We start from the raw sequence: 27829 nt of genomic DNA on the forward strand, positions 1-27829 counted from the left end.
CACTAAACAATCCGAAAGTTTCAATAATGTTTCTTATTCTATAAATTAATACTTGATGAATGAATACATAGATAGGCAGGAATTATATTATTATCCACATAAGAAAAACAATGAATATTGATTGGCAATGACAATTCAACATTTTAACGTGATTAGTGGGCCAAGATATTGAAATACCGTACTTAGTTCAATAATTACAATTTTTGTCAAGTTTGATTTTTTAGAAAGGCTTATTTCATTTATAGGAATATTGCTAAACAATGAAAAAGGGTATGGTAGTCAATGCTTTGTATTTTTAAATATACATGGATAGACATTGATCCTGCAATATTGATGCACTCTATAGTCTACCATAATAACTAATAACTTATGCTTTTAGTGGCATTCAACTAAATTTGTTGGATGTGTTTGAATAAATTATAAATTCAGAAATATTCTAAAGCTGCGTTTACACCAAAGTTATTAACAAAATGTTTGTTTTTCCGTACTTATCGATTTTATTAGATTAAACGGCGGACAAACACTCATATGCACATCATCTGTATTATAATTTATGTTGGATCTAATAGGATATTCCATAAAGACAGAAAAATAAACATTTTGTTAATAACTTTGGTGTAAACGCAGCTTTATTCATAAGAACATAAGTTTCCACAACTCCTGGTTTAAGCTAGTTTGATTTAAAACAGAAAGAAAACAATAATATGTAAGCATTTCTATTTAAAATTAAACGGGAGGCAGATAGAGGGGTTTGACTCATTGGATAATGTAATAAATAGAGTATTTATAGTAGCAAAAAATGGAAACCTACCTATACTCACACTGTAATGTCGCTATCATGAAAAGTGAGCTTTCAAATATTTCAAATACTCGCGCGGCTAGATGATACCGACATGCAAATTGACCGTCCTACAAATTGACTGACCTTATGACGTCATGAAAACGATGAACTTTGTTGGACGGTCAGCTTGTAGAACGGTCAAATTGTATACAACCGTTCTGCTTCTGCAATGGCGGAACACGGAAATTAAACTGAACTGAACTGCTGTTTTGATTGACAAGAGTTTCTTTCTTGTAATAATTCTTTTTAGTTCAATTCTAAAAGGAAGAAATAATTTAAGTATCTAGTGCTTTAAAAATCCATAAAAATGGGTAAAGGCTTCAATAATTACATGTGCAAAAAGTTTTTCCATCCTGCATCAAGAGACAACCTAAAACGAGTAAGTACAAGATAAACAATTATTTATTTTGATTCTAATAATCTAAATGTAAAGTTCTAATATGTTTTTCAAAGGCTCATTCAGATTTTGCTCATTATTATTTATAATCAAATCATCTTACTCTGATAAACTTGAAAGGATTTTTAGAAAATTGAGGTTATATTGTGTTTGGGTTAAAGTAGGTTATCTATTTCAAAATACTTTATAATTAAGATTTCAAGTCAATAACTTACACAGTCACTTTAGGTCTCTGTATTATTGATATAAACAGTTATTTATTTGTAGAACCAAGAATTTTATAAAATAAATTAAAAATTCTACAACGTTGAATCTCGTCATATTGAGAAATTTACTCATTAATATACACTAGTAAAAAAAAAGTAAATTCGTATGGCTTTTGTTGGTGGGGAGTCCCTTGCGGGAAGGTCCCACCGCCTGAATATATAATTTAAGCCGTCAATGGGCCTTACGACTGTCATACTTCAGCCGGGACCGACAGTTTAACGTGCCCATCCGATAACACGGGAGTGATCTGGTTGAAAAACTTTTGATATTGAGAGGGTTTGAACCCGGGATCTCTATGCTGCTACGCAAGCACTCTATCCACTAGACCACGGATCACTCCATTTCAGAATATACACTATTAAAATGTGATACAACAGTATTCATATATCAATTCTTTTGTCTTGGTATCCTAAACCTACTATATTGTGTGAACAGGACTCAAATAACTATTATGCTCGGACTATCATGTACGGTAATTATTGCTGTTATTAATTTTTACTTCAACTTGTATAATAATTACCCATCCTAACACAAACAAATCATTGTATGTTTCCAGGTATGGATGGCCGAACAAAAATCAGACTCCTACAAGAAAAAGCAAGAAGAACTGCGTATGCAATATGAAAAAGAACAGGATCTCTACAACAACAAGTAAGTACCGTACCATAGCTTGATACAGTTTATAAGTATATTTAACATCTTGTCATTCTCAGGAAGTTTGTCTTATTTCTCAAATAACGTTGGGATCTTCTTTATTTGGAACACTCTGAAATTTAAAATATAAGGGCTTGGCCACACAGAGAGCGATCTGCAATATTCTATAGGCTATAGTCCGAGAGATTTGGACCCCACCTGAAAATAAAAATAAGGACTTGGCCACAAAGATTGATCTGCAATTCTATAGGCTCTGAGAGATTTGGAACCCACCTAAAATGTAGGTCCATTTATCTCTCAATATCGTCCACCTCATTACTCACTCACAAGCCTAGCTCTCATGTAGGCATCACCCTCAGAGAAAAAATCTGGTGTGTGACACTCACACAACTTTCCTTGCTCATTGAACTATAAGCCTCATTATCAAACGAGAATAACTTAGGGGAATAACATAATGACGATTGACGGCAACATATTTGCAACTACGATCAGACTACTGTATATGTGTATATACAATTGTTTTAAGAGTATTTTTTCCTTTATGTAAATTGTGAAATTCGATGATTTTTTTGAGATTCGTCAAAACAGCTGTTCTACAGATGAAATATCTTGACTATGACTGTGTTCTTTTTATAAACTGCTCTACCTACCGTACCCACGGTATATGGAAGAAGAAAAAGTAAAAACCGTGTACCTACCTATCTCATGCACGAGAAGGAGGTTACAAAGTCCATTTCTCAAGGATTGGATGGACCCCCCATTAGTACCCCAGGAAGAAGACTCATGTCAGTTGATAGAGCTAATAAATAACTATACAGGGTATGGATTTGAAAAAAATCGTTAGAGCCATTTTTGAAAAATCGTGAAAAACATGGTTTTTTAGTAACTGTCATTTTTCTCAAGAATATTACGGAGCTCCTGCAATTTTCTCAGAAATGAGACTCATGTCAGTTGATAGGGCTTATAAATAGCTATCCATGGTGAAAATTTGAAGAAAATCATTAGAGCCGTTTTCGAGAAAACCGTGAAAAACATGGCTTTTTAGTCATTATCCGCCATTTTTCTCAAGAATATTACGGAGCTCCTGGAATTTTCCCAGAAATGAGACTCATGCCAGTTCATAGGGCTTATGAATAGCTATCCATGGTATAAATTTGAAGAAAATCGTTGGAGCCGTTTTCGAGAAAACCGTGAAAAACATGGTTTTTTAGCCATTTTCCGCCATTTTTCTCAAGAATATTACGGAGCTCCTGAAATTTTCCCTGAAATGAGACTTATGCCAGTTGATAGGGCTTATAAATAGCTATCCATGATATAAATTTGAAGAAAATCGTTACAGCCATTTTCGAGAAAAACGTGAAAAACATGGTTTTTTAGTAATTAACCGCCATTTTTTCCGCCATCTTGAATTGAATTTTATTGAATTTCTTATTGTCGGGTCCTCATGGTATAAGGACCTTAAGTTTAAAATTTCAAGTAAATCGGTTAATTAGGAATGGAGTTATCGTGTTCACAGACATACACACACACACACACACACACACACACACACACACACACACACACACACACACACACACACACACACACACACACACACACACACACACACAGACCAATACCCAAAAATCATGTTTTTGGACTCAGGGGACCTTGAAACGTATAGAAAACTTGAAATTGGGGTACCTTAATTTTTTTGGAAAGCAATACTTTCCTTACCTATGGTAGTAGGGCAAGGAAAGTAAAAAGATATTACTTGTAAGATGAAGAGAGGAAACCAGCTTCTCGTTGCACAGTCTAGTAGCATGGACAGAGTGAGATGGAATAGTGGAGTAAGCATGCTGGATGCTGACAGTAAAGTGGGCAGAATGCTGTTAGGTATAGTGAGGTCCACGTTATAATGGCAGTGGAGAAAGATAGGAGAACAACGTTGCCAAACCTCTGTCTTGACAATGTTTTCTATAGACGGTAGCTGATACAGGTTTAATGATGTTAACTCTTCATTCTCGTTTAATAAATCAATTATATTTTATTAAGCAAGGAATCATATTTTTCAATAATTTCATAATGATATTTCATAACTAAGATGAAATATTTTGCTAATTAATTATCAATTCTACATTTTTAAAAGACGATCTGGCAACAGAGCAGAGCGAGAAAGAGAGATCCGCTTTGTTGAAATAAAATTTAACAATGAATTTTTATAACTAAGATGAAATATTTTTCCAATTAATTATCAATTATCGATACAGGTGTTTATTGATGTAATATTAACTGTTCATTCTCGTTTAAAATAATCAATTATATTTTATTAAGCAAGAAATTATATTTCTCAAAAATTAAATAATTGATTTTATATATTTTGTTGATTAATTATCAATTCTACATTTTTAAAAGCCGATCTGGCAACAGAGCAGAGCGAGAAAGAGATAGCGCGATCCGCTTTGTTGAATGATAGACAAGGATAGCAATACCATTGCTAATCAAACACTGCCATTATAACGTGGACCTCACTATGGTGGCAGTGATTAGTGAAGAAATTTCATAGAAGAATATTGAAACTGTGTTATTTGGCTAGCTTTAATCTATTTATTTTTATTTATATATTTATTTTTCAGAGCAATGCTGAGCAAAGAGAGCAAAGACAAGCTGAGTGTGAACTTCATGTACGAACCTCCGCCTGGAGCAAAGAAAGAGAGAGAGCGTGAAGACAACGAGCCTGAGTACAAATTTGAGTGGCAGCGAAAGTTCAATGCCCCTCGTGAGGAGTGAGTATTTTCAAATTTGAAATCTATTCCCCCAAAGAAATACAGAAGAAAATAACAAATTTTAAATTAAGGCTATTCCCCCAACAAACGACAGTACAAAAGAAAATACAAATTCAAAATTTATCACCCTTAAAAACAACTATACAGATGAAAATACAAATTTGAAATTTATTACCTCTAAAAACAATAATACAAAAGAAAAATCAGAAAACCGTATTTGAACGAGTATGGTAGATAGATAAACTAGTGAGAAGCTAGATATTAAATTAATGATACATCCACTCTTTCTTGGACTTTTTCACTTTTAAATGAATCTTCCCAAATAAATTTCACAATTATTAGTAAGATTACTGAGGTAGATTTTTACCGAGTTTACAAGAGATTGCTAATGATGTAACAACCAAAGCCGTTATCTTTATTTTTATAGATCTGTGGTTAGACAACATCTAGGGCTGGTTTCCGAGCTCGGGATTCAGCTAAGTTCTAGACTTCAAGCAGCTGGAGTCAGAAAATTGGCTTTCAGAAACTGCGCGTAGTTGCAGTTTTTAAGAAAATCTTTATTTTCTCATTTCTATAATTGGAAACGTTTTTCTTTGATGAAATCAAACATTCCTAAATAATTCAAAATAGCTTAAACTTTTCACTATTTTCTCTTTATTTTATTTTGTGTTCAATTTTCTAGTTTTTCGAAATTCAATTTAAACAGACTACGACAACGTTCCGGTTCGGAAAGCCAATTTTCTGACTCCAGCTGTTTAAAGTCTAGGACTTAGCTAAATCCCGAGCTCGGAAACCGGCCCCTAGTCTTTTTATGCAATGTTTTTTAATTAATTGTAGTTTGAACCTTCGCTGGGCTGGCCTCCACTCGGAAAAAATTGAAGCGATGGCCAATGAAGGCCAGCAGTGGCAAACCACCCATCCACACATTGGCCGACGTTGGCCTTTGTTGGACCAATATATAGATGCGGCTTAACACTACCTCCGTAAACAAAGCCATAGTGCATACTGGTGACGTCAGCACAGGTAGGGCTCCTACACCAATAAAAACACTAGCTGATATAGATCACCTGAAATCAACAAATTTTTATTCTCATCTATTACATTATCCATGACGAACTGCATGCAATAATCCGGTTTTGAACTATTTTTAACGACACTACAGTCTAATTTCTTTGATTTACACCAAATTCTTATTGGTGTAGGAGCCCTACCTGTGCTGACGTCACCAGAATGCACTATGGCTTTGTTTACGGAGGTAGTGGGCATAAATCCTTTGCTTTCTATCCTTTCTATTACATTCTAATTTAATCTAATCATTGTATTTTCCAGCTACTGCAAAGGAGACTCGGAGATACGAGACCAGCCGTTCGGTATCCAAGTTTGCAACGTAAAGATTGAGAATAGAGAGAACTATTTGATACTAATTTGATCTAATCTGTATTTTATCCTCTATATTTCATTCTAATTTAATCTAATCATTGTATTTTCCAGCTACTGCAAAGGAGACTCGGAGATACGAGACCAGCCGTTCGGTATCCAGGTTCGCAACGTGCGCTGTATCAAGTGCCACAAATGGGGTCACATCAACACAGACAAGGAGTGCCCCATGTACAACCAGGCCAACAGTCAGGCCACGCTCAATGACGCCGACCCATTAGTGCTGATTCAGCAGATGAGGGAGGATGGCCTCACTATCAAGCGGGGCGTGCTCGAGGCTCAGCAGCATTTGAATGTGCAGCGGAGGGGTGTCGAGAGGGTGAGTTGAAAACTGGATGTACTGAACACTTGATCTGAATGTGTAGAGGAGGGGTGGGTTGAAATGATAACTAGACCATACAGAAACAATAGCGTAAGTAGATATCCCACGCCCTATCGTTTATGTCGCTACTTTTACTGTTATCTTAAGCCGATTACTGTTGATTATTGTCAAATTTTACTGTTTTGTTGGGGTGACAGTGTATGAACGGCACAATATGAGAGACTACCAGTGTCACACAGCTTCACGGGAAAGAATTACATGAACTATCGGCTTGAGATAACAGTAAGAGTTGCGACATAAACGCCCTATACCATGGGATATCTACTTATGCTATTGTTTCTCTATGACTATACGTAATGAATACTTGACAAAAATAGCTTGGTTTTGTAGTTTCTTTGGTTGGATACTTGAAAAATTAGTCGACTATCAAGCGGGGAATGTTGGAAGCATAGAAGTTGACGGGGTGAATTGAAAACTAGACGTACTGAAAACTTGATACGAATGTGCAGAGGAGAGGTTTTGAGAGGGTGAGTTGAAAACTAGACGTAATGAATACTTGTGAAAAATAGCTTGATTTTGTAGTGTTTTTGCTGAATACTAGAGAAATTGATTGACTATCAAGCGGGGAATGTTGGAAGCTTAGAAGTTGACAGGATGAATTGAAAACTAGACGTACTGAAAACCTGACTCGAATGTGCAGAGGAGAGGTTTTGAGAGGGTGAGTTGGAAACTAGACGTATTGAACACTTGACTTGAATGTGTAAGGACGGGTGGGTTGAAAACTAAACGTGTTGAATGTGAAGAGGAGGGATGAATGAAAACTAATGTGCGAGATAAATTACTTTTAACATGAAGAGGAGAAACCCAATTCTCCCTCCACAGTTTGTAGCATAGTCACAGATGGACATCCTGCGCACAATTGGATGTGTGTCATTTAGCTTCAGGTTCTTGTGATGAACACATCTCCGTAAGATACACAAACATATCACTTTGGAACATTGCCAGTGGAGGGGAGCGAAGCGTTACAAAGCTCTCTCACAAAGACACAAGAGAAGGAGAATGCTGCTAGGTAGTGGTTGATTGATTGATTGATTGATTGAGTACTTTATTTATGTAGATTACAATATATACTGGCTTACACACTTATATACAATAGCTTACAATACAGCAAAATTATAGATGAATTTACATAATATAGACTAAGAAAATAACTATTGAACTGTATATGATATGAAAAAGCAATTTGTAATATAATAACTATAGATAATAATCATATTGTTATGCATCTACATAAATTGGCGGAGCTATGGACATATCAATGTCCATTCTTTGGGAAGAATATTAAAAATATCCTCCCCACTAACTCTCTACCAACTAGTGGGAGAGATTAGTGGAGGATAGAGCATCGGACCTCTCCGTCTTTGAGAAAGAGCCGTGTTAAAATAAATTTATCTCGCACTTTAGACGTGCTGAACACTTAAATGTGTAGAGGAGGGGAGAGTTGAAAACTAGATGTATTGAACACTTGACTTGAATGTGTAGAGGAAGGGTGAGTTGATAAATAGACGTACTGAACATTTGACGAACTGAAAACTTTATAAACAAAGCTTGATTTTGTAATATTTTTGTGGAATACTACAAAAAATGGTTTATTATAGTGAGGCCCACGTTATAATGGCAGTGTTTGATTAGCAATGGTATTGCTATCCTTGTCTATCATTCAACAAAGCGGGTAGCGCTATCTCTTTCTTGCTTTGTTCTATTGCCAGATCGTCTTATACAATGTAGAATTGATAATTAATTAACAAAATATTTTATCTTAATTATGAAAATTCATTTTTAAATTATTGAGAAATATAATTTCTTGCTTAATAAAATATAATTGAGTATTTTAAACTAGAATGATCAGTTAATATTACATCAATAAACCTGTATCAGCTATCGTCTATAGAAGGAATTGACAAGACAGAGTATCGGCTATGTTGTTCTCCTATCTGTCTCCACTGCTATTATAACGTGTACCTCACTATAGTCATAGTTAAAAGATAGCATAAGAAGATATCCTTCATAGTTTCCTTTATGTTCCAAATTTCAAGCCGATTTTTTGTTAACTCAAGCCGAATACTGTCCATTATTACTGTGTTTTTGGGGTGAAAGTATAATAATGGCACATTATGACTACCAGCGTCACATAAGCTTCACATAAAATAAATACCAGCTCTATCGGCTTGAGTTGACATTGAAATTCAGAACATAAACGTCCCATACCATGGCATATCCACTTATGCAGGCCTAGCGTCCCAACAACCCAAGGTGCTAGAGTGGTAGAACCCCACCGAAAATCCGGGTTCCTTTATATCCATGATCCTCTGTATTCTACATCCTTACCCCTCACCAAGCCTTAATATCCTCCCACTTGTACCTGCCATATTTTCCACTTCCCTGTAGATTCTGCAGATTTAATTCATTCATATCTCCCATCATTTTCATTTTCAGCATGCATTTTCACAAACATGTTATTATGTACTATTATTGTAATTAATTTTCTACCATAAAAGTGTTATCATTTTGTTTATTATTACCAGTGTTCGCCATAGGTCTTTTCAGACCTGGCAATGTAAGAAGTATCAAATGAATATCAAATATGCTATTGTTTCTCTATGATATTACAGAAATTGGTTGACTATCAAAAGGATAGTCAGCAACATTTGATTGAGCTAGACGTATTGAAAACGTTATAAGCACAGTTTGATTGTGTAGTTTCATATACCATATACACTGTTTTATACAGCATTTCGTATCAATGTATTCTTACATTTCAGGACATGATTCCCACAGATGATGAGGCTGATGACACAATCACACCGAACGAGAAAGAGTTCCTCAAATCACTCAGCAAAAAGCAGAAACTGAAGCTGTTGAGGTAAATATATTTTTCCTCATTATAGTGAGGTCCACGTTATAATGGCAGTATTTGATCAACATTGGTATTGCTATCCCTGTCTATCATTCGACAAAGCAGATGGCGCAATCTTTCTCTAGCTCTGCACTTCGCCAGATCGTGCTTAGAAATATAATTTATTAACAAAATGTTTTCAAATCATGATCAACAAATTGATCTCAATCATGAAAATATGTTTTCGCCACACTGCACAGAAAGCAGCTGTTTTCCAGTCCCTACGTAGATCTGAAAGACCTTGTTTGCAGACGACGTCAGAAAAGGGTTTCTTTTCCGGTCTAGGTCAGAAAGTTGTCTCTTTCCAGCAGCTCATGGAAGTAGTTATTAGTCATCCGCTAGATCGGGCGAGTGTCCACTTTCATCATCAGCTGAAGTCGCCATGATTTCAGTTCCAGTTTCGAATCAAACTAATTCGCTTCGCAACCAGTTTTATTCAATTATTTATTGTTGATTAGTGCATTCCTAATTTTCAAAAATGCTTGAAGATGACTGTGGTATTCCAAGTGAAATTTTAAAAGAATCTGAAATCCTGACTGCAAATCTTCTACCACTAAAATCAAGAGATTCTTTATTTTGTATTTTTTATTTATTTTGTCAGCAATACCTGTAGTGTGGCGAATAATATCGTTCGCACCACGGGCAAAAATGTTTTTCCAGCTCTCCATCTTTTCTAGTCCTCGGCCTACGGCCTCGGACTTGAAAACCGATTTCGAGCTGGAAAAATCTCATTTTCTGCTCTAGGTGCGAAATATACTATATATAATTATTGAAAAATATATTCTCTTGGCGAATTAGATATTATTGATTTCTGTATTTTGAACTAGACTGAACAGTTAATATGAACAGTAAATAGTAGTGAAGACTGTTTCGGGCTTAATGCTGTAGTCTTCCTTGTTTTAGTGATAAATATCATATCAGATATTATTAATAATATACATATTGTTATTAATATTGTCTGATACACCGGTATCAGATATACCGGGTTCAGATATCCTCTATAGAAGACAGTGGCAAGGCAGAGATTTGGCGACGCTGTTCTCCTATCTTTCTTCACTACCATTATAACGTGGACCTCTCTATAGTTCAGATACCGTTTTCAAAGTGTCTTCGAAACAGTGTCGAAACAAAAACACAGTTATTATATACTAGCAGGTAACCCATGCTCTGCAAGGGTCTATTTTAAAACTTGACAAACTGAAAACTTGACGTAATGAAATCTTGAAGAATTGAAAATAGGCCTATAACCATCCTAGGTTAATTAAGAATGTATATGCAAAATTTCAAGTTAATCAGTTGAGTAGTTGAGACGTGATGATGTGTCAAGCATAATTTTCCTGTCCCGTACGTGTATAAGCCAGTTCTTTCCTTTATTATAGTGTAGGCAGAGAAAACTCCTATAATTCCTTGTAACTCCTTATAACTCCTTGTAATTCTGTGGTATAGGTTAGTGTTTCGTCTTGGAAAACAACATTAAATACTAATAGGCTAATATTGGTATGGCTTTTATTGGTGGGGGAGTTCCTGACGGAAGTTCCACCCCGCCTGAATATTATCATTCAAGCCATCAATGGGCCTTACGACTGTCATACTCCAGCCATGACCGACAATTAACGTGCCCATCCGATAACACGGGAGTGACTACTTGTTCAAAAACGTTTGGCTATGAGCGGGGTTCGAACCGGGGTCTTCTAGACTGCTATGCAAGCACTCTATCCACTAGACCACGGATCACTCCGGAAAACAACATTAATAAAATATGTTTTGTTCTCAGGAAGCTGGAGAGAATGGAGGAACGGAAAGGATCGAAGAAGAACTCCGACAAGAAGAAAAAGAAGAAATCGAAAAGTAAGAAGAAGGATAAGAAATCCGGGAAAGATCGCGAAAGGAATGGACGTCATTCGAGTGAGGAGGAATCTTCAAGCGAAGAAGAAGAGGAAGAGGAGGAGTGGGTAGAAGAGGAGAAGGCGAACGACGGCAAAAGAGAGAAACGTCACGAAAGACGGTCGAAAGAGGAAGTGAACGATAAGAGAGATAAACGTGACGAAAGACGGTCGAAAGAGGAGGAGAGGAGAGAGAGAAAGGAGGGAGAAAGAAAGAGGAAGAAACGAAGTCAGTCAACGTCGGATGATTCTGAGGATGAGGAGGAGAGGGAGAGGAGGAGGGCAGATGTAAAGAAGGAGAAGAGGAGGGAATCTCATAAGAATGGAAAATGTAAGTTTTATTTTTTTTCATATTGATAAAAAATTACTTTAGAAATAGAAACATGTTTATTCACCAACAAATTAAACAAAACTACTGTTAGGGTGAGAACATATCAGGCGTTTCAGATGAGTCTTCAGGGCAGACTGGCTGATTATCAGCTGATTCCCAAATGTCAACCCAATCAGCCAATCAGAGAGCTTCCTGCCCTGTCGACTCGTCTGAAAACGCCTAATGTGGTCTCGTCCTCAGGACTTGTCACAAAAACAAAATAATTATAGTACAACAGTATTCACTTTCTAGAGCATCTGATGTATATTGGTGTTGCTATCTTTGTCTGTCATTAGACAAAGCAGATAGCTCTATCGTTTCCCAACTTTACACTGTTGCCAAATCGTGTTTAGGCTATGAAAAATATCATATCTACCAGAATAATTTAATCTCAATTATCAAAAATCCTATTATATTAAGCGAGCAATTTCTGTATATCTGTTTATATTTTTATATCTGGTTATTTATGTTCAACGGATCTCGAAAACGGCACTAACGATTTCCACGAAATTTGGAACATAGTAGGTTTATGATATAAAAATTCGATTGCACTAGGTCTCATCCTTGGGAAAACTCGCTGAACGATAATTTATCCTTGGCTCAAACAGCTGAGTCTTATTTCATCTGTGGATAGTAAAAAGTGAGCGAGTGATTCTGTGGAAAATCAAAATATCGCATCCTCAAAATTCATAAGCTGACGTATAGCAGGCTGTAAAATATAAACATGATAATTTTAGAGAATTATTGTGTTCGTTTTATCAATAGATAAAAATAACGAGCGAAGCTCGGTGCCCCGATATTTATTTTTAATAGGTATAGTTTCTTGGTGGATTAAATTATATTTGAGATAAAAATTGAGGAGAAATTGTATTTGTTCAAATGCTAACTTAGGATTTTTATCTTATATGTACTTAATTTACTAAAGATTACGTTTTATATACGAAACTTAATAAAAATTGAACAAATGAATATAGAAATCTAACCTTATCCAATTTTTCAGCCTCCAGTAGCAAGCACAGGAAATCGAGAACCAGTGAAGAAACAGAAGAAGAAGAAGAAGGAAGCAGTGAGGAAGAGAGAAGAAGAGCAGCGAAAAAGCACGCGGACAGAAGGATGAAGAAAGAAAATGGGAGGAAAAGGAAATCTTCTACGGAAAGCGATAGTGAAACAGAAAATTCCAAAAGACGTAGAAAGTAAAGACAGTATCCAAAGAAAAACTTTGAAAGATAATGTGATTGGTGATTTACTGTATAAAATTGTGTTTGTGTTAATCTATTCACAATCATTGCTGCTAAAAAATGTGGAATGTATCAAGTTAATCTATTGATATATATTATGTATGATAAATGATTATTGTAGATCTATTGAATATATTTACTATTGTAAAAATGCTGTATTTATAGTATGAACATAGACTGTTCAGTAGAACCTCATCTATTAGTTTAATTATAAATTTTGTTCATCTAATAATATACATTATTATGATTATATTAATGATTATTGTTCATCTATTGAATATATTTATTAATGTAAAGATTCTGTATTTATAGTATGAACATAGACTGTTCAGTAGAACCTTATTTAAATAAGTTAATTATAAATTTTGTTCATCTAATAATATATATTATTATGATTATATTAATGATTATTGTTCATCTATTGAATATATTTATTAATGTAAAGATTCTGTATTTATAGTATGAACATAGACTGTTCAGTAGAACCTCATTTATTATTTTTTTTTTATAAATTTTGATTTTCCGTGTTGTAAAGAATTAAATGTTATTGAAACAGAAGACTCCCATGAAAAATCAAGTTGTTTATTATGAATGAAGTTGTAACACATTAATGAATGAATTTAAAGGACTTGAGGGTTTAAAAGTAAGAATGTTTTTATTCCTTTGAAGCATATTAACATGGCAATTGGAAACGTCAGTATAACAATAATTATTATAAATTGATAGAGTACATTTGCAGGAATACCGTTAAAACAACTATGGCCCGGTTGCACAAAAGCCAGTTAAATTTCAACCGTGGTTAATTTCACAACAACCAATCAGAGAAGGCGTTTTTAAAAGGTGGCTTCTCTGATTGGTTCTCTTGGTTTTAACTATGGTTGAATTTTAACCGGCTTTTATGCAACCGGCACAAAGAGTTCGAGTTTGTACTTCAGAGAAATTGTACTACATTAAAGAAAATTTAGGATTTCAAATTTGGATCTTCTACGAACGTTTTCTCAAAATTAAACCGGTTTAAAATTGAGTGTTTTTGAAGGTTGTAATGCTTTGGAACTTATACGCAGAGAGAGACTAATTTCTTTGTTCCTAATAAATTGAAATTAAAATGAATTGATCATTTATTGTTTTGAGATCCTTTGACATATTCAAAAATAAATACAAATAGATACAATTTTGTAATATAATAATAGTATAATGTAGTATTATCAAAGTTGTTGATTTGTATAGGCCTATGTAATAGTACTAGAAGTTGTCTATTATTATCTCTGTGGGTAGATGACACAAGCTGATAAGTCATGATTTGTAAACTTTTCAGGAGAGCAATTTGAAAGTTTGGCATAGCTGCAAAAATTATCTATCATATTTTTTCTTACCCATTTTACACTAATATAATCAGCTGATCTTTGACTATTTAAATATAAAATATCAAGGAATAAAACATTTATTTAAATTAACTATGGAGAATTTTCGCAAGTGATGTCAGAGATATCATGTTTTGCCATCTGCCAAATGTTTCAAATCACAATGTAACAGTATAAGGAATATCTTAAAAATCAATTATTTAGAAATTTGAATATATTTTTCAACAATTAATTGATATTATTTACAAGTATTGATCACGTTAACCAAACTTGAACTGTTTGCAAAGTTGTATGGGTTATGTAGTTCTCAATATAGGTTATTGATTTTCAGATTTTATAATAGCCTACCAGTACATACACTTATCAAATTCTGCCATCTTTTGATAATTGGATTATAATACAAACCGATAGAAGAGTGTTGAGATATATGTACTTATCAATATTTGTCAACTTAGGGATTGGAAGAAAATGCTCGATCAGGCTTGAGCAAGGCTTATTATCTCAGCTATTTACAGAGATACAACATATTTAGTTATATCATATTCTTATAGATCTAATTTTTCTGAACACAACCATATGCATAACTCAATATGGTCAAAAATGTGACTTATCAACTTGTGTCATCTACCCACAGATCTGTAAAAATGATGTTAGTATGTACTGTATATCTAATAACAATAACCTCTAAAATCAATTTCATGTACTGTACTATTGATAAATAAATATGAAACATAATTTTATAGCAAGTAGCCTACTTCTTTTTATATTTGAAACCACCACCTTATTAAAATTGCATAGTATCTGGAAAACGTACAATATTATTGTTTATATTATAATTGGTTGAAGCTACCGCAAATATCAGAAAGGACTAACTATTAATTTTCAACACTTAGTGTTGTGCTATAATATGAGACGTTTCGCTACAATACAGGGTGAGTTATTCACTCAAACATAGAATCTTCCACCACTCACAGATCAGAGAAATCACTAATCTTCAAATGCTTATAGCTCAAGAATAGGAGTGAATTTGGCCAATGTGATGACATTTTATTGTTCCTCTCGTCAAGTAGGCCTACTATCATTGCTGAGAATTTGAGCGATTTTTATTTTCGCAAAAATCAATCATGTTTTTTTTATTCATGGATTTCATGAAAAATGCAAATCCAGATTTGCTTGATATTAGGGCTATGAATAGTTTAGTTTTAAACTAAATTATTTATTTATTGCCTGCCTCTGTCACTGTCCCTGATGATTAATGACACCCAAGTCCTCCCAGTCATAGCGTCTGCCTATCCTCATTCAACTAATTAATTTATTTATTGTTTAGTTGACTTAACAAAATGATAATAAAATCTACTAAAATATTGAAAAACAATTGTGATTCACACCATACCTTCTCGCTGACTATAGTGAGGTCCACGTTATGATGACAGTGGAGAAAAACGTTGCCGATCCTCTGTCTTGTCAATGCCTTCTATAGACGGTAGCTGATACAGGTTTATTGATGTAATATTAACTGTCCATTCTCGTTTAAAATAATCAATTATATTTTATTAAACAAGAAGCAATATTTTTCAATAATTTAATGATGAATTTTCATAATTAAGATGAAACGTATTGTTAATTTATTATTAATTCTACATTGTTAAAAGACGATCTGGCACAGAGCAAAGCAAGAAAGAGATAGCACTATCCGCTTTGTTGAATGATAGACAAGGATAGCAATACCATTGGTAATTAAACACTGCCCTTATATAACGTGGACCTCACTATAGCTCTCAAAATCCTGAGACATCAGTGCACACAGCAACAGAAAAACGTTTCCAAAATATCATAAACTACATATAAAAGTGTGGGAAGACTTCCAAAAATGCAAAAACTACTAAAATATTATAAAACTACTCGTGAATCACACCATATCTAACCGTTTCGCTAATTACTTCTCAGAAACCGTGATAAATCAAAACACTTGACAAAAGTAAGTGACAAAAATATGACAGAAATAGTATATTTCGCACCTAGAGCAGAAAATGAGATTTTTCCAGCTCGAAATCGGTTTTCAAGTCCGAGGCCGTAGGCCGAGGACTAGAAAAGATTGAGAGCTGGAAAAACATTTTTGCCCGTGGTGCGAACGATATTTTTCGCCACACTACAGGTATTGCTGACAAAATAAATAAAGAATACAAAATAAAGAATACTCGTTAAGCTATCGTACCTATCTCTTGATTTTAGTGGTAGAAGATTTGCAGTCAGGATTTCAGATTCTTTTAAAATTTCACTTGGAATACCACAGTCATCTTCAAGCATTTTTGAAAATTCGGAATGCACTAATCAACAATAAATAATTGAATAAAACTGGTTGCGAAGCGAATTAGTTTGATTCGAAACTGGAACTAAAATCATGGCGACTTCAGCTTATTATGAAAGTGGACACTCGCCCGATCTAGCGGATGACTTATTAATAATAATTAGCGCGTTGTTTCCAGCCATAAGCGGCTGGAAAGAGACAACTTTCTGGCCTAGACCGGAAAAGAAACCCTTTTCTGACGTCGTCTGCAAACAAGGTCTTTCAGATCTACGTAGGGACTGGAAAACAGCTGCTTTCTGTGCAGTGTGGCGAAAACGTTTTTGCGTCTGTACAGTTTCCAGAAGAAAATAGCCTGTGATTTTCTGTCCCTAATAACAGTTATTACCTTGATTGACATTCTTAAACGGGGGTTGAAAGTATCAATCACAACCACCGATTAGGGGGAAAATCTGGAAACTTAAACCAAAATCAGGGTGAAAACATTCAGTCACAATTATAATCAGTGATTATCTCAAACAATCTGTGAATGTCTGAGGTGGCAAAATTATAGGGTACCCTGAAGATGGGATTGTTTTATTTTTGTGGTCGTTTATCCTGTTTTATTTCAAGTTCACTTTTAGAGAACCTTACTTAGGTACTTCACAGGTCTTGTCATCATTTCTTCCAAGTTTAGTTTTAGATATCACTCTGTAAAAGATCACACTCTTGAATGATATGTGATACAGATGTGAACATTTTATTTTGTTGAAGAAAATTAAGTTGAGAATGTTTTGTTTGTAGTACCTAGACCTAATGTTCCACGACTGAATTCCATGGTGCATCTAGAAAATTTTAATTTTGGTTTGTGATACTCTTGGTGTTTTGTATATGAGTTTCAGAAGATATCAACAATAATTATTACAATATTTAAACAAATTAATTCAAAGGTAGGACTTCGGTAATCCGAGATCACTTTTGTACCTCTCCTGTCTATGTTATAAGTTATGACGGATAAGTTGCACAAAAGCCTGTTAAATTTTAATCATGATTAAATCCCAGGAGAACCAATCAGAGAAGGATTTTTGGGTAGAAGGTTTCTCTGATTGGCTCTCGTGTGGCAGTTGATCGGGATTAACAAAAGCCTGTTAAATTTTAAACATGATTAAATCCCAGGAGAACCAATCAGAGAAGGATTTTTGGGAAAAAGGTTTCTCTGATTGGCTCTCGTGTGGCAGTTGATCGGGATTGAAAGTTGAACTTTTGTGCAACCAGGTTAAAATGTTTTTATTTGAAGCTAAGTTATATCATAGAGAAACGATTGCATTTAGTAGATATCCCATGGTATAGGGCGTTTATGTCGCAACTTTTACTGTTATCTCAAGCTGATAGTCCACGTAGTTCTTTCCTGTGAAGCTTTATGACGCTGGTAGTCTCTCATATTGTGCCGTTCATACACTATCACCCCAACAAAACAGTGAAAATCGACAATAATCGACAGTAATCGGCTTGAGATAACAGTAAAAGTTGCGACATAAATTCCCTATACCATGGGATATCCACTTATGCTATAGTTTCTCTATGGTTATATATTCAAAAGGCATTTGTAGGTGTAGACCTGTTGCTTCCAAATCGATTCTACATTAATAGTGAGTAAATAAAATGTACAGTATGTACAGTATACTTGAATTTAGACTACGGTTTCATTCAGTATAATATGAGAGTCAAGTAGGTACGGTATAGTTACATTTGCTTAAATGCTACATTTACTTATATTAGAATACATGAGGGGTATTCACAATGTTGTTTTAGCCAGCTAAAGTGCTATTTGCTATTTACATTGCATATATTACAAAAGTGTCTACTCGAGCACATTTTATTGAAGTATTGTATAGCATTCATAATATACTCCTGTACTCCTCTATCCATATCCAGGCTATGGATAGAGGTTGACCTAACAAGTGTTGTGCTATAATATGAGATGTTCCGCTACAATACAGGATTAATTATTTACTGAAACATTAATTTATCTTTATTCCTCCACTCACAGATCAGAGAAATCACTCATTTTCAAATACTTATAACTCAAGAATATGAGTGAATTTCGCCAATGTGATGACAGTAGATCATTGTTCCTCTTGTCAAGTAGTCTACTATCATTCCTGAGAGTTTGAGCAATTTTATATCTCAACCATTTTTGCAAAAATCTTTGATGTTTTTTTCATGGTAAATGCAAATCTGGGAGATTTGCATTTACCTTGATAAAGGCCTATCAGCATAGGCTATAAATGTAATTCAAGCTGCGCCATATTCAAATTTTAGACTATTTTGAATATATTTCAAGACGATATTGGACTAAGGGCTTGAGTAACATTGAATTTAGTGACATAAATGCCCTATAGCCTACCATGGGATATCACCGTAAATGATACAGGAACTGCTTGTTAATATAATTCGTTTCTGAACTGTTTTAGACGACACACTACAGTCAAATTTCACTGTGGTGTGGTCAAAAACTAAAATGTAATTCATGCATGCTGCATATTCAATTTATCAAACTATTTTGAATCTATTTCACTATCTATGGCAAACTGCTTATTGATAATTCTTTTCTGTTTTTGACAACACTACAGTTGAATTTGTCTTTAGTGATGTCAAAAACGAATTATTTTGAATCAATACAGTAGGTACTACAATTTTTAAAACTGATATTATTCTAACTAATCTGCTTTTACACCAAAGTTATTAACAAAATGTTTATTTTCCCGTCCTTATAGATTCTCATTGGATTGAACATAATATTTATCATGATGTGCATATGTGTTTGACAAGCTCCGTTTAATCTAATAGAATCTATAAAAACGGAAAAATAAACATTTTGTTAATAACTTTGGTGCAAAGGCAGCTTTATAGTGGATCCTCACAAAAATAGAAATATTGGATTATACAGAGTGTTCCAAAAGTCACCACATTTCTACTTTATTTTCAGACACAAAATCGACTAACAAAATGGAAAGAGTTTGATGTCATCCATTTGTCATGGATAATAATAGACCTAACTCTTTCGATATTGACCTCCATTTTCGATCGAAAATCAGACTCTTGAGATACTTTTCAACATGGTGGAACAACCCCTCATCTTTATGGTTGAACGTTCTGGAAAAATCATTATCCGGCTTCAGAATTTCCCTCCTGCTGCTAGCGTCCATTCTCCAACTGATACAGCTCACAAAAATGTCCAACCTGAAGGGAGCTAGCGAAATTGTTGAGGTCATGACGCTGACAATTTCCTCCAGCTACAAATCGGCTTTCTTTCTATACTACCAGAAAGACTATGCCGCCATGTTGAGTCTCATGAGGAGCCACTTTCAGGAACGTCCCTTCTTGACGACGAAAAAAGGCAACAAAACCCACCAAACTAACATGACAAAGTTTCTGAGCTATACTGATCTGATAGTATATCTCTACTTTTTTTCCGCTATTGCTTTCATATCGTTCTCAATTATAGCTAATGCCCTCGTACCAGAAACTGTGATTACTGACAACTGCATCAAACCTAAACTCACTTTTCATGAAAGTTTGGGACATAGCCTCAAAAACCCTCCCAACTCGGGACCTAACCTCACTTTGTCTGATGAAAATTTGAGAAAAAACCTCAAAAATCCTCTCAACTCGGGACCTAACCCCACTTTGTCTGATGGAAATTTGAGAAAAAACCTAAAATATCCTGAAAGTTTGGGACATAACCTCAAAAACCCTCCCATCTCTGGACCTAACCTCACTTTGTCTGATGAAAATTTGGAAAATAAACTCAAAAATCCTGTCAACTGTAGCAAGCATAACTTCACTTTCTCCAATTGCAGTGTCAAACATGACCACAAAAATTCTCTCAGCAGTGGACCTAACCTCATTTTATCTGATGACAATTTTGGACATAACCTCAAAAATCCCCTGGATTCTAACCTCACTTTTCCTGATAACTGTGGCTATGTGCAACATAACCTCAATCCAAAACTGCCTGTGAAAATATGGCTGCCTATTGACTATTCGTGGACTCCTCTATACCAAATCGTCCACCTGGTGACCAGTTTTATACTATACGAGTGTTGTCTAATATATGTGGCTCAAGATGCATTCTGCTTCACACTTTTGTATGCAGTCAGTGGTCAGTTTCAAATTTTAGAAGAAAGTTTGAGGAATTTGGGAGATTTGACTGATGTACAAATGATGGATGATGATGAGTTGATAATGAATGATGAACGAAAAATGAATAAATGTAAGGGAGAAGAAAGGACATGTCTCACTGTTGAAAACTTTGAAGATGAAGGTAAGAAAATTGATTTAAGATAAGGTCCACAGTAGATGCTAATTAACAATAGCCTACAGTAGCCTAAATAATAACACACTATATTCTCAAATAGGTTTTAGAGTGGCCTCTTATTAATTAGAACCACTTTAAACATGCAATGTGGAAACAAATGAATAATTGAGAAAATATGCCATATTAATAGCTTGCATCTTCATCACCTATGTCATTCAAATATGGACTAAAATTTTTGTTTTTCCATTTTGTGTAGTTCAGAATCTGATATATTGTGTTAATTATTCGTATCGAATAAAAAGACTAAGGAATTGTTAAAAACCACAGATTTTAGTCCACAGAAATCTGTGGTTTTTGACAGAATACTTAATCTTTTTATTTAAAAATGTTGTTCACTAGAATCTATTATTTATCAATTGTGGATAATACCTATATCATCAAATTATTCATCTGATAAATCAAGTGAGAACAATATTGCTTCTCTTTCAAATGATTTTATTTATGTTAATTTAATCACTTTTGAACAATTAATTACGACATAAAAGTCAGGTATTTATATAAATAAAAGCTATTAGCTTCTACTTACATTAGTGTAGTGCTTTCGGACACTAGGCCCTTCATCAACATTGGCTGTCAAGACAACTCAGCTGGACAACTCAGCTGGACAACTCAGCTGGACAACTCAGCTGGACAACTCAGCTGGACAACTCAGCTGGACAACTCAGCTGGACAACTCAGCTGGACAACTCAGCTGGATAACTCAGCTGGACAACTCAGTTGTCTTGACAGCCAGCGTTGATGAAGGGCCTAGTGTCCGAAAGTACTACACTAATGTAAGTAGAAGCTAATAGCTTTTATTTATACAAATAAATACCTGACTGCTATGTCGTAATTAATTGTTCAAAAGTGATTATTCAACAAGCAGTTCGTAATCGAATCAAACATTGATCAGTTTATTTTTTTTAGGGAAAGATTTTCAAAAAGCTCTTTCAACCGATATTGATATAAATTTCTTTAGAGAGAAGCTACTACATGAGAAGTTGGGGAAATGTGTTCAGCAGCATATTTTATTACTGAGGTAAGTACAGTGATAGCCTATGGGCATTATCTTTTTATAAAATATAATAAAAATCCTTATTGAGATACACTTCAAACTCATAGCTTTGGTTGAAATAAGGGGAGCATTGATGTTAAATTTATAAGAAATGCTGCAAATTTGAAGTGCATTTCACTATAGAAGCTATTTGTCTAGAATACAAGCAAACGTAAATGTGGAAGTATCTCATAATTACATCAATGAGAAAAATCCCTTGAGAATATACCATTGGTTCATATATGGACACATTGGCAGGTACAAACAATATTATATTTTCACCACACTGCACAGAAAGCAGCTGTTTTCCAGTCCCTACGTAGATCTGAAAGACCTTGTTTGCAGACGACGTCAGAAAAGGGTTTCTTTTCCGGTCTAGCCCAGAAAGTTATCTCTTTCCAGCCGCTCATGGAAGTACCGTAGTTAATGAGTCATCCGCTAGATCGGGCGAGTGTCCACTTTCATCATCAGTGCTGAAGTCGCCATGATTACAGTTCCAGTTTCGAATCAAACTAATTCGCTTCGCAACCAGTTTTATTCAATTATTTATTGTTGATTAGTGCATTCCGAATTTTCAAAAATGATTGAAGATGACTGTGGTATTCCAAGTGAAATTTTGAAAGAATCTGAAATCCTGACTGCAAATCTTCTACCACTAAAATCAAGAGATAGGTACGATAGCTTAACGAGTATACTTTATTTTGTATTTTTTATTTATTTTGTCAGCAATACCTGTAGTGTGGCGAAAAATATCGTTCGCACCACGGGCAAAAATGTTTTTCCAGCTCTCAATCTTTTCTAGTCCTCGGCCTACGGCCTCGGACTTGAAAACCGATTTCGAGCTGGAAAAATCTCATTTTCTGCTCTAGGTGCGAAATATACTATATCGTAATTCACAATAACAATCGTAATGGTATATTAGGCCTATATAATTGAAGTTGGAAGTTGCATTTCATCTTCATATAATTTGATAATTCTTCTCTAGCGCATACTTTATTGAATTTTGCTAGCTATATTAATTTATTTTTTTCACAATTACAATATCAAATTAATGATTGGGAGAGAATCAAGAGGATAAAAACAAAACTGTTTCTCTCTCTAATTTTGATCAGAATAGTCCAAATGAGGACTATTGTCAGTTTATATTAATAAAATCTATAAGCCAGCATATTATATTGATACTATATCATTTATTGAGTAAGAGCTAGCATAAATATTGTAATCAACTTTTTTTCATATATTATAGAGAGATTCAATCTAATCAAGAACACATTTTCATGAGTAGAGTATGAATAACCTTTTTTTTACTAAATTGTAATGATGATTATTTTTTCAACAAAAATCAAGTAATTGAAATGGTTATTTTCAAGGAATTTATCTTATTTATAATAGGTTGCTTCGAGACTATGAGAGACTTATGGAGAGCATGATAATTGTTGACTTTCTACATGCTATTTGCTCACTAAGCTTTGCTTTGCTTGAAATGTCTGTAAGTACTTTAAAATCACGCAATAACTGGTAAATAAAGATAGACTCATAAAAATTAGTAAATTGTACTAATAAGAATATAATCATTCAACTTTTATTCACATAACCCAATGCACAAATCAAATACATGATAAGAAAATGTCCATTATTGGCTTGAATAGATTGGAAATGGAATAAATAATGTAACTTTTAGCTTGAAAAACACAGTTTATTTGTCACATCCACATTTATTAGACTTTCACACAGGTCTGCAGTTTCGTGTTGAAAGCAACACATCTGTTCTGCTGTAGTGAAGTACCTGGACTGCACTCCTGTGTATAAAAACCAAGGCCTTGTTCTAATAAATGTGCATGTGACAAAAATAGAACTGTATTTTTCAATTATGGAAAAATTCCACAATATCAATTTGCATTCAAGTAACTTCTAGTAATTTTCCAAATCCTTGTTAAAGATACCCTTATACTTCTTAGGATATCCTAAGAAAAACATTAATACTCATCCTAAGAACAGTTTAAGAAGAAAATAAATAGTAAGAATCATATTATTTAATCCTTAGGATTTAAAATACAGTATATAAATATCCTTTCAAAACAACACAAGGCATCATTTCAATGTTATGATTCTGTAGATAGGAATATGTGTAACCTTATCTAATTAATTTGGGAGAGGAATAGCACAAGGTTACCTTATTTTTCTTCTCCCTATCATTTTTGATGATGTAGGCTACTTGTTGTATGAATCAATGAAGGATAAAGAATAAAGACAGTTCTGAACGACTCCTCATACTTCAGTACGGTATTCAAATTATAAAGCTTCAATATTTATTTATTTATTCGTTGATACAATATTACAAATCACATTAATATGATCGGGAAAGAACAACATGCATTGCCCAAAACTATTCTGTTCCCAAATTATGATAAATTAAGATTTATACAATAAAGAAGTTTGATGGTTCGAATGATCGAAAATAAACTTCCAATATGACACATTATTTTGGTGTAAATATCAATTTAGACATAGCCTAATTTGTTAGACTATTTTTGAGACAAATTCAAGAAATAGGAGAAGTTTTGGACAGTTGCCTGTTTCTTTTTGTAAATGATTTATTTGTTTGTTCCATACAATAAATAAACTATGTACAGTCTTCTTAAAATGTATGTATTCGGGGCTATTCTCTTTTATTCAATAGAATTGTAATACCCTTTGATATTAATAGAATGATAGATTAATAATACGAATTATAACATCCAGTTTTAGTTTTACAAATAGAATTGTAATACCCTTTGATATTAATAGAATGATAGATTAATAATACAAATTATAACATCAGTTTTCACACCATTGTCAGGTTATAAAAATAAATTTCAAATCAGCCTATGTACAACCTATAGATCATTATAGGACTATAGATTTTCATAGTTCCATAGGACCATTACATCATAATAAATTGGTAAAATGTTTTTATTAATCTTAATATTTTTGGTATATATTCTCTTTTAGGTAGCCCATACCATGTTGTATGCAATAACATTATTCTGTTTCATTGCCATCTGTATTGTTCATCAGTTTATGAATAATTTCTTCGGAGAGATGGTCATACAAAAGGTAATTCAACAGTGAACATTCTTTCAAATCATAATTATTCTGTATCACCGTAATTATGAATTGTCATCATATTATTTACAATAATAAAGCACCATTATAATTATCATAGTTAGTGTTGATAAAATACTTTTTGAGTATTAATTGAGACAGTACGAATCTTGAATTTTCTCCCCTTTGAATCTATTACAGTATTCTGCAACTCAAATTGATCGCAGACTATGATTTATATGACTTGTAAGCTATTATGATAGAGCATTGCAATACAATGAATTAAATTCAGAAGTAAAGTTCTCATTTTATATCATTCATTTATTGTGATAATATGGTTTTTATGGATGAATGATATTATAATAGATCTATTTCATTCTTCAATGTTGTTTTCCATCACGAACTGCTTATTATTAAATCACTTTTTGCTATTAGAAAAAATGAATGATCAAATAATGATTATTATAAAATAGGTAATTCATTTATTGTAAAATATCTGACTGCTATAGTGAGGTCCACGTTATAATGACAGTATTTGATCAACTTTGGTTTTGCTATCCTTGTCTATCATTCGACAAAGCCGGTGGTACTATCCTATTCTAGGTCCACAACGATGCCAATTATGTTTTTGACAATGTAAAAATATAATTACTTAATGCAGAGAACTGGCATCGCTATTCTTCTATCTTTATCCACTGCCATTATAACGTGGACCTCACTATAGTCGTTTTTTCTAATAGCAAAAAGTGATCTATTTCATCTTGAAATAGAATGATGAATAACCAATCATTATAGACCTTTTGAGTAATTGACCAATTTACTACGAATTTGAATGGCTTTCTTATTTGAAGTATTGAAGCACAGTTCACCAATGAATCAATCTATGCTGTCATGGGAAGAAAATGAATTTATATAGGCCTACTATTGGTTTTTTATGAGGATGTTCACACAGAATTAAAATGTATGAACATTCCAATAAGGGCTAATGGTAGTTTCCCGTCTCACAGAACATAAATTCACTGAGAAAAGTTTGTAGTTATTTATATGAAATAATTTCCTCTTTGAGAATATTAGAGAAGTTTCAATATTTCCTTTCCAAAATCTACTCCCTTTATTGCAATAATTTTCACTTTATCTACTTCCTAGGTGGTAATGTTACTTTATCCAATCTTAGCTGAAGTTGACAAAGAATCATAACTATATTTCTGAAACAAATCAAACTATATCTTCTTGAAATACTAGTGTGTTGAAAAATAAACGTCTGTTGCAGCAATTGAGCATTGCAAGTGCAGTCTACTCTTTGCCATGGGAAAGATATCCGAAAAAAATAAAAAGCTCAATTTTGTTCATGCTTCTAAGGACTGAGAAACCGATTGTTATCAATGGATTCAAAATGTACCTCCTCTGCTATAAAACATTTGTGGAGGTCAGTAATTCACAGATAATTAAATAATAAATGATTCTCAATTCAACATTATTGATAGACCAGAGATGTCTTCCGATGTAAAATAAAAATATCGCCTCAGAAATGGTATCTAAAAGTATGGCATCATTCTGAAATATTAAAAATATAAAGAAAAGTACAAATCTCAGTACCCTTTTTGAATTATTACAAGTAGTTCTGTAATATTCTAAATTCAAATTCAAATTGTTTGTTTATTCATAAAATATTACATATTCACAAAATATAAAAGTGTTATAAATTATAATATTCTATAGTGAGATTTGCTTTGAACTGTCCATATAGATAACCAATGCTGAAAGTTATATTTTAAATATGTTTTTGTGAAAAGAAATCAATAAATTTCATTTCATTTCAGTTTGAATGCATTGATTAAATAGGAAGCATCAATTCTATTCAATTCTATTTATAAGGATTGCTGAGAGTTTAAAGTGTGAATCTCACAATATCATAGTTAACTAATAGTTCTAACTGAACCCAAAATAATGATAAAGGATAATAAATTATTGTATTTTTTACAGTTCTTGAAAGCGATCATGTCCTATTATACAGTATTGAGGAATGTACATCTTGAAAAGTGAAGAAAATGTATTCAATTCACGGAACATAAATGCTGAAGAAACCATAATCCACGTATAGGACACCTATTATTGAAATCAATTGTTTTTTGAGATACACACATCAATTTCAATTGTTTTGAAACAAAGAAAAACTACAGAAAACCTTCTTTTACTATAAATTATACACGTTCACGTATAAGTAAGTTGTATTTGAAGTTAGTAGCCTATTCTCTGTTCGTTACTCATAGAAAACATTTTTCTTGTACTACGGTATTCTCTTTTTCGTTCATCAAATTACTCAGAATCAAACTCATTAGAGTTCATCAGATGTCATGATTATAGCCATACAAACGTTTTTTTTTCATAACAAAAAATGTGAAATGAATTTTGAGGAATAAAAAATAAAATTAAAATGCAGCAGCAAATACTGATTCATATCTTTATTTTTCCTCCATTCCTTCCTTCAAATAATAATTATGATTCAATCACCCAGTTAAACTCTTTCTGAGGAATCTTCCTCCTTTTATCAGT

General features: G+C 33.5%; 2 protein-coding genes across 2 annotated transcripts; both read left to right on the forward strand.

Moving 5' to 3' along the window:
• The first annotated feature begins 991 nt into the window (after nt 1-991).
• On the forward strand, nt 992-15240 carry LOC111043684 (corepressor interacting with RBPJ 1). Its single transcript, XM_022328700.2, has 7 exons — nt 992-1220; nt 2062-2156; nt 4778-4927; nt 6419-6683; nt 9509-9609; nt 11417-11856; nt 12896-15240. The coding sequence occupies exons 1-7, from the start codon at nt 1149-1151 to the stop codon at nt 13090-13092; spliced, it is 1320 nt and encodes a 439-aa protein (XP_022184392.2). The 5' UTR covers nt 992-1148; the 3' UTR covers nt 13093-15240.
• Nucleotides 15241-17558: 2318 nt separating this feature from the next.
• Nucleotides 17559-27750, forward strand: LOC111043672. The gene is made up of 7 exons (XM_039439690.1): nt 17559-17728; nt 19768-21105; nt 22066-22177; nt 23585-23681; nt 25184-25288; nt 26547-26702; nt 27260-27750. Exons 2-7 carry the CDS (start codon nt 19818-19820, stop codon nt 27317-27319), a joined length of 1818 nt encoding a protein of 605 aa, XP_039295624.1. The 5' UTR covers nt 17559-17728; nt 19768-19817; the 3' UTR covers nt 27320-27750.
• Nucleotides 27751-27829: the final 79 nt, after the last annotated feature.

Source organism: Nilaparvata lugens, chromosome 13, assembly GCF_014356525.2.
Source record: "Nilaparvata lugens isolate BPH chromosome 13, ASM1435652v1, whole genome shotgun sequence".
Taxonomy (NCBI): Eukaryota; Metazoa; Arthropoda; class Insecta; order Hemiptera; family Delphacidae; genus Nilaparvata; species Nilaparvata lugens.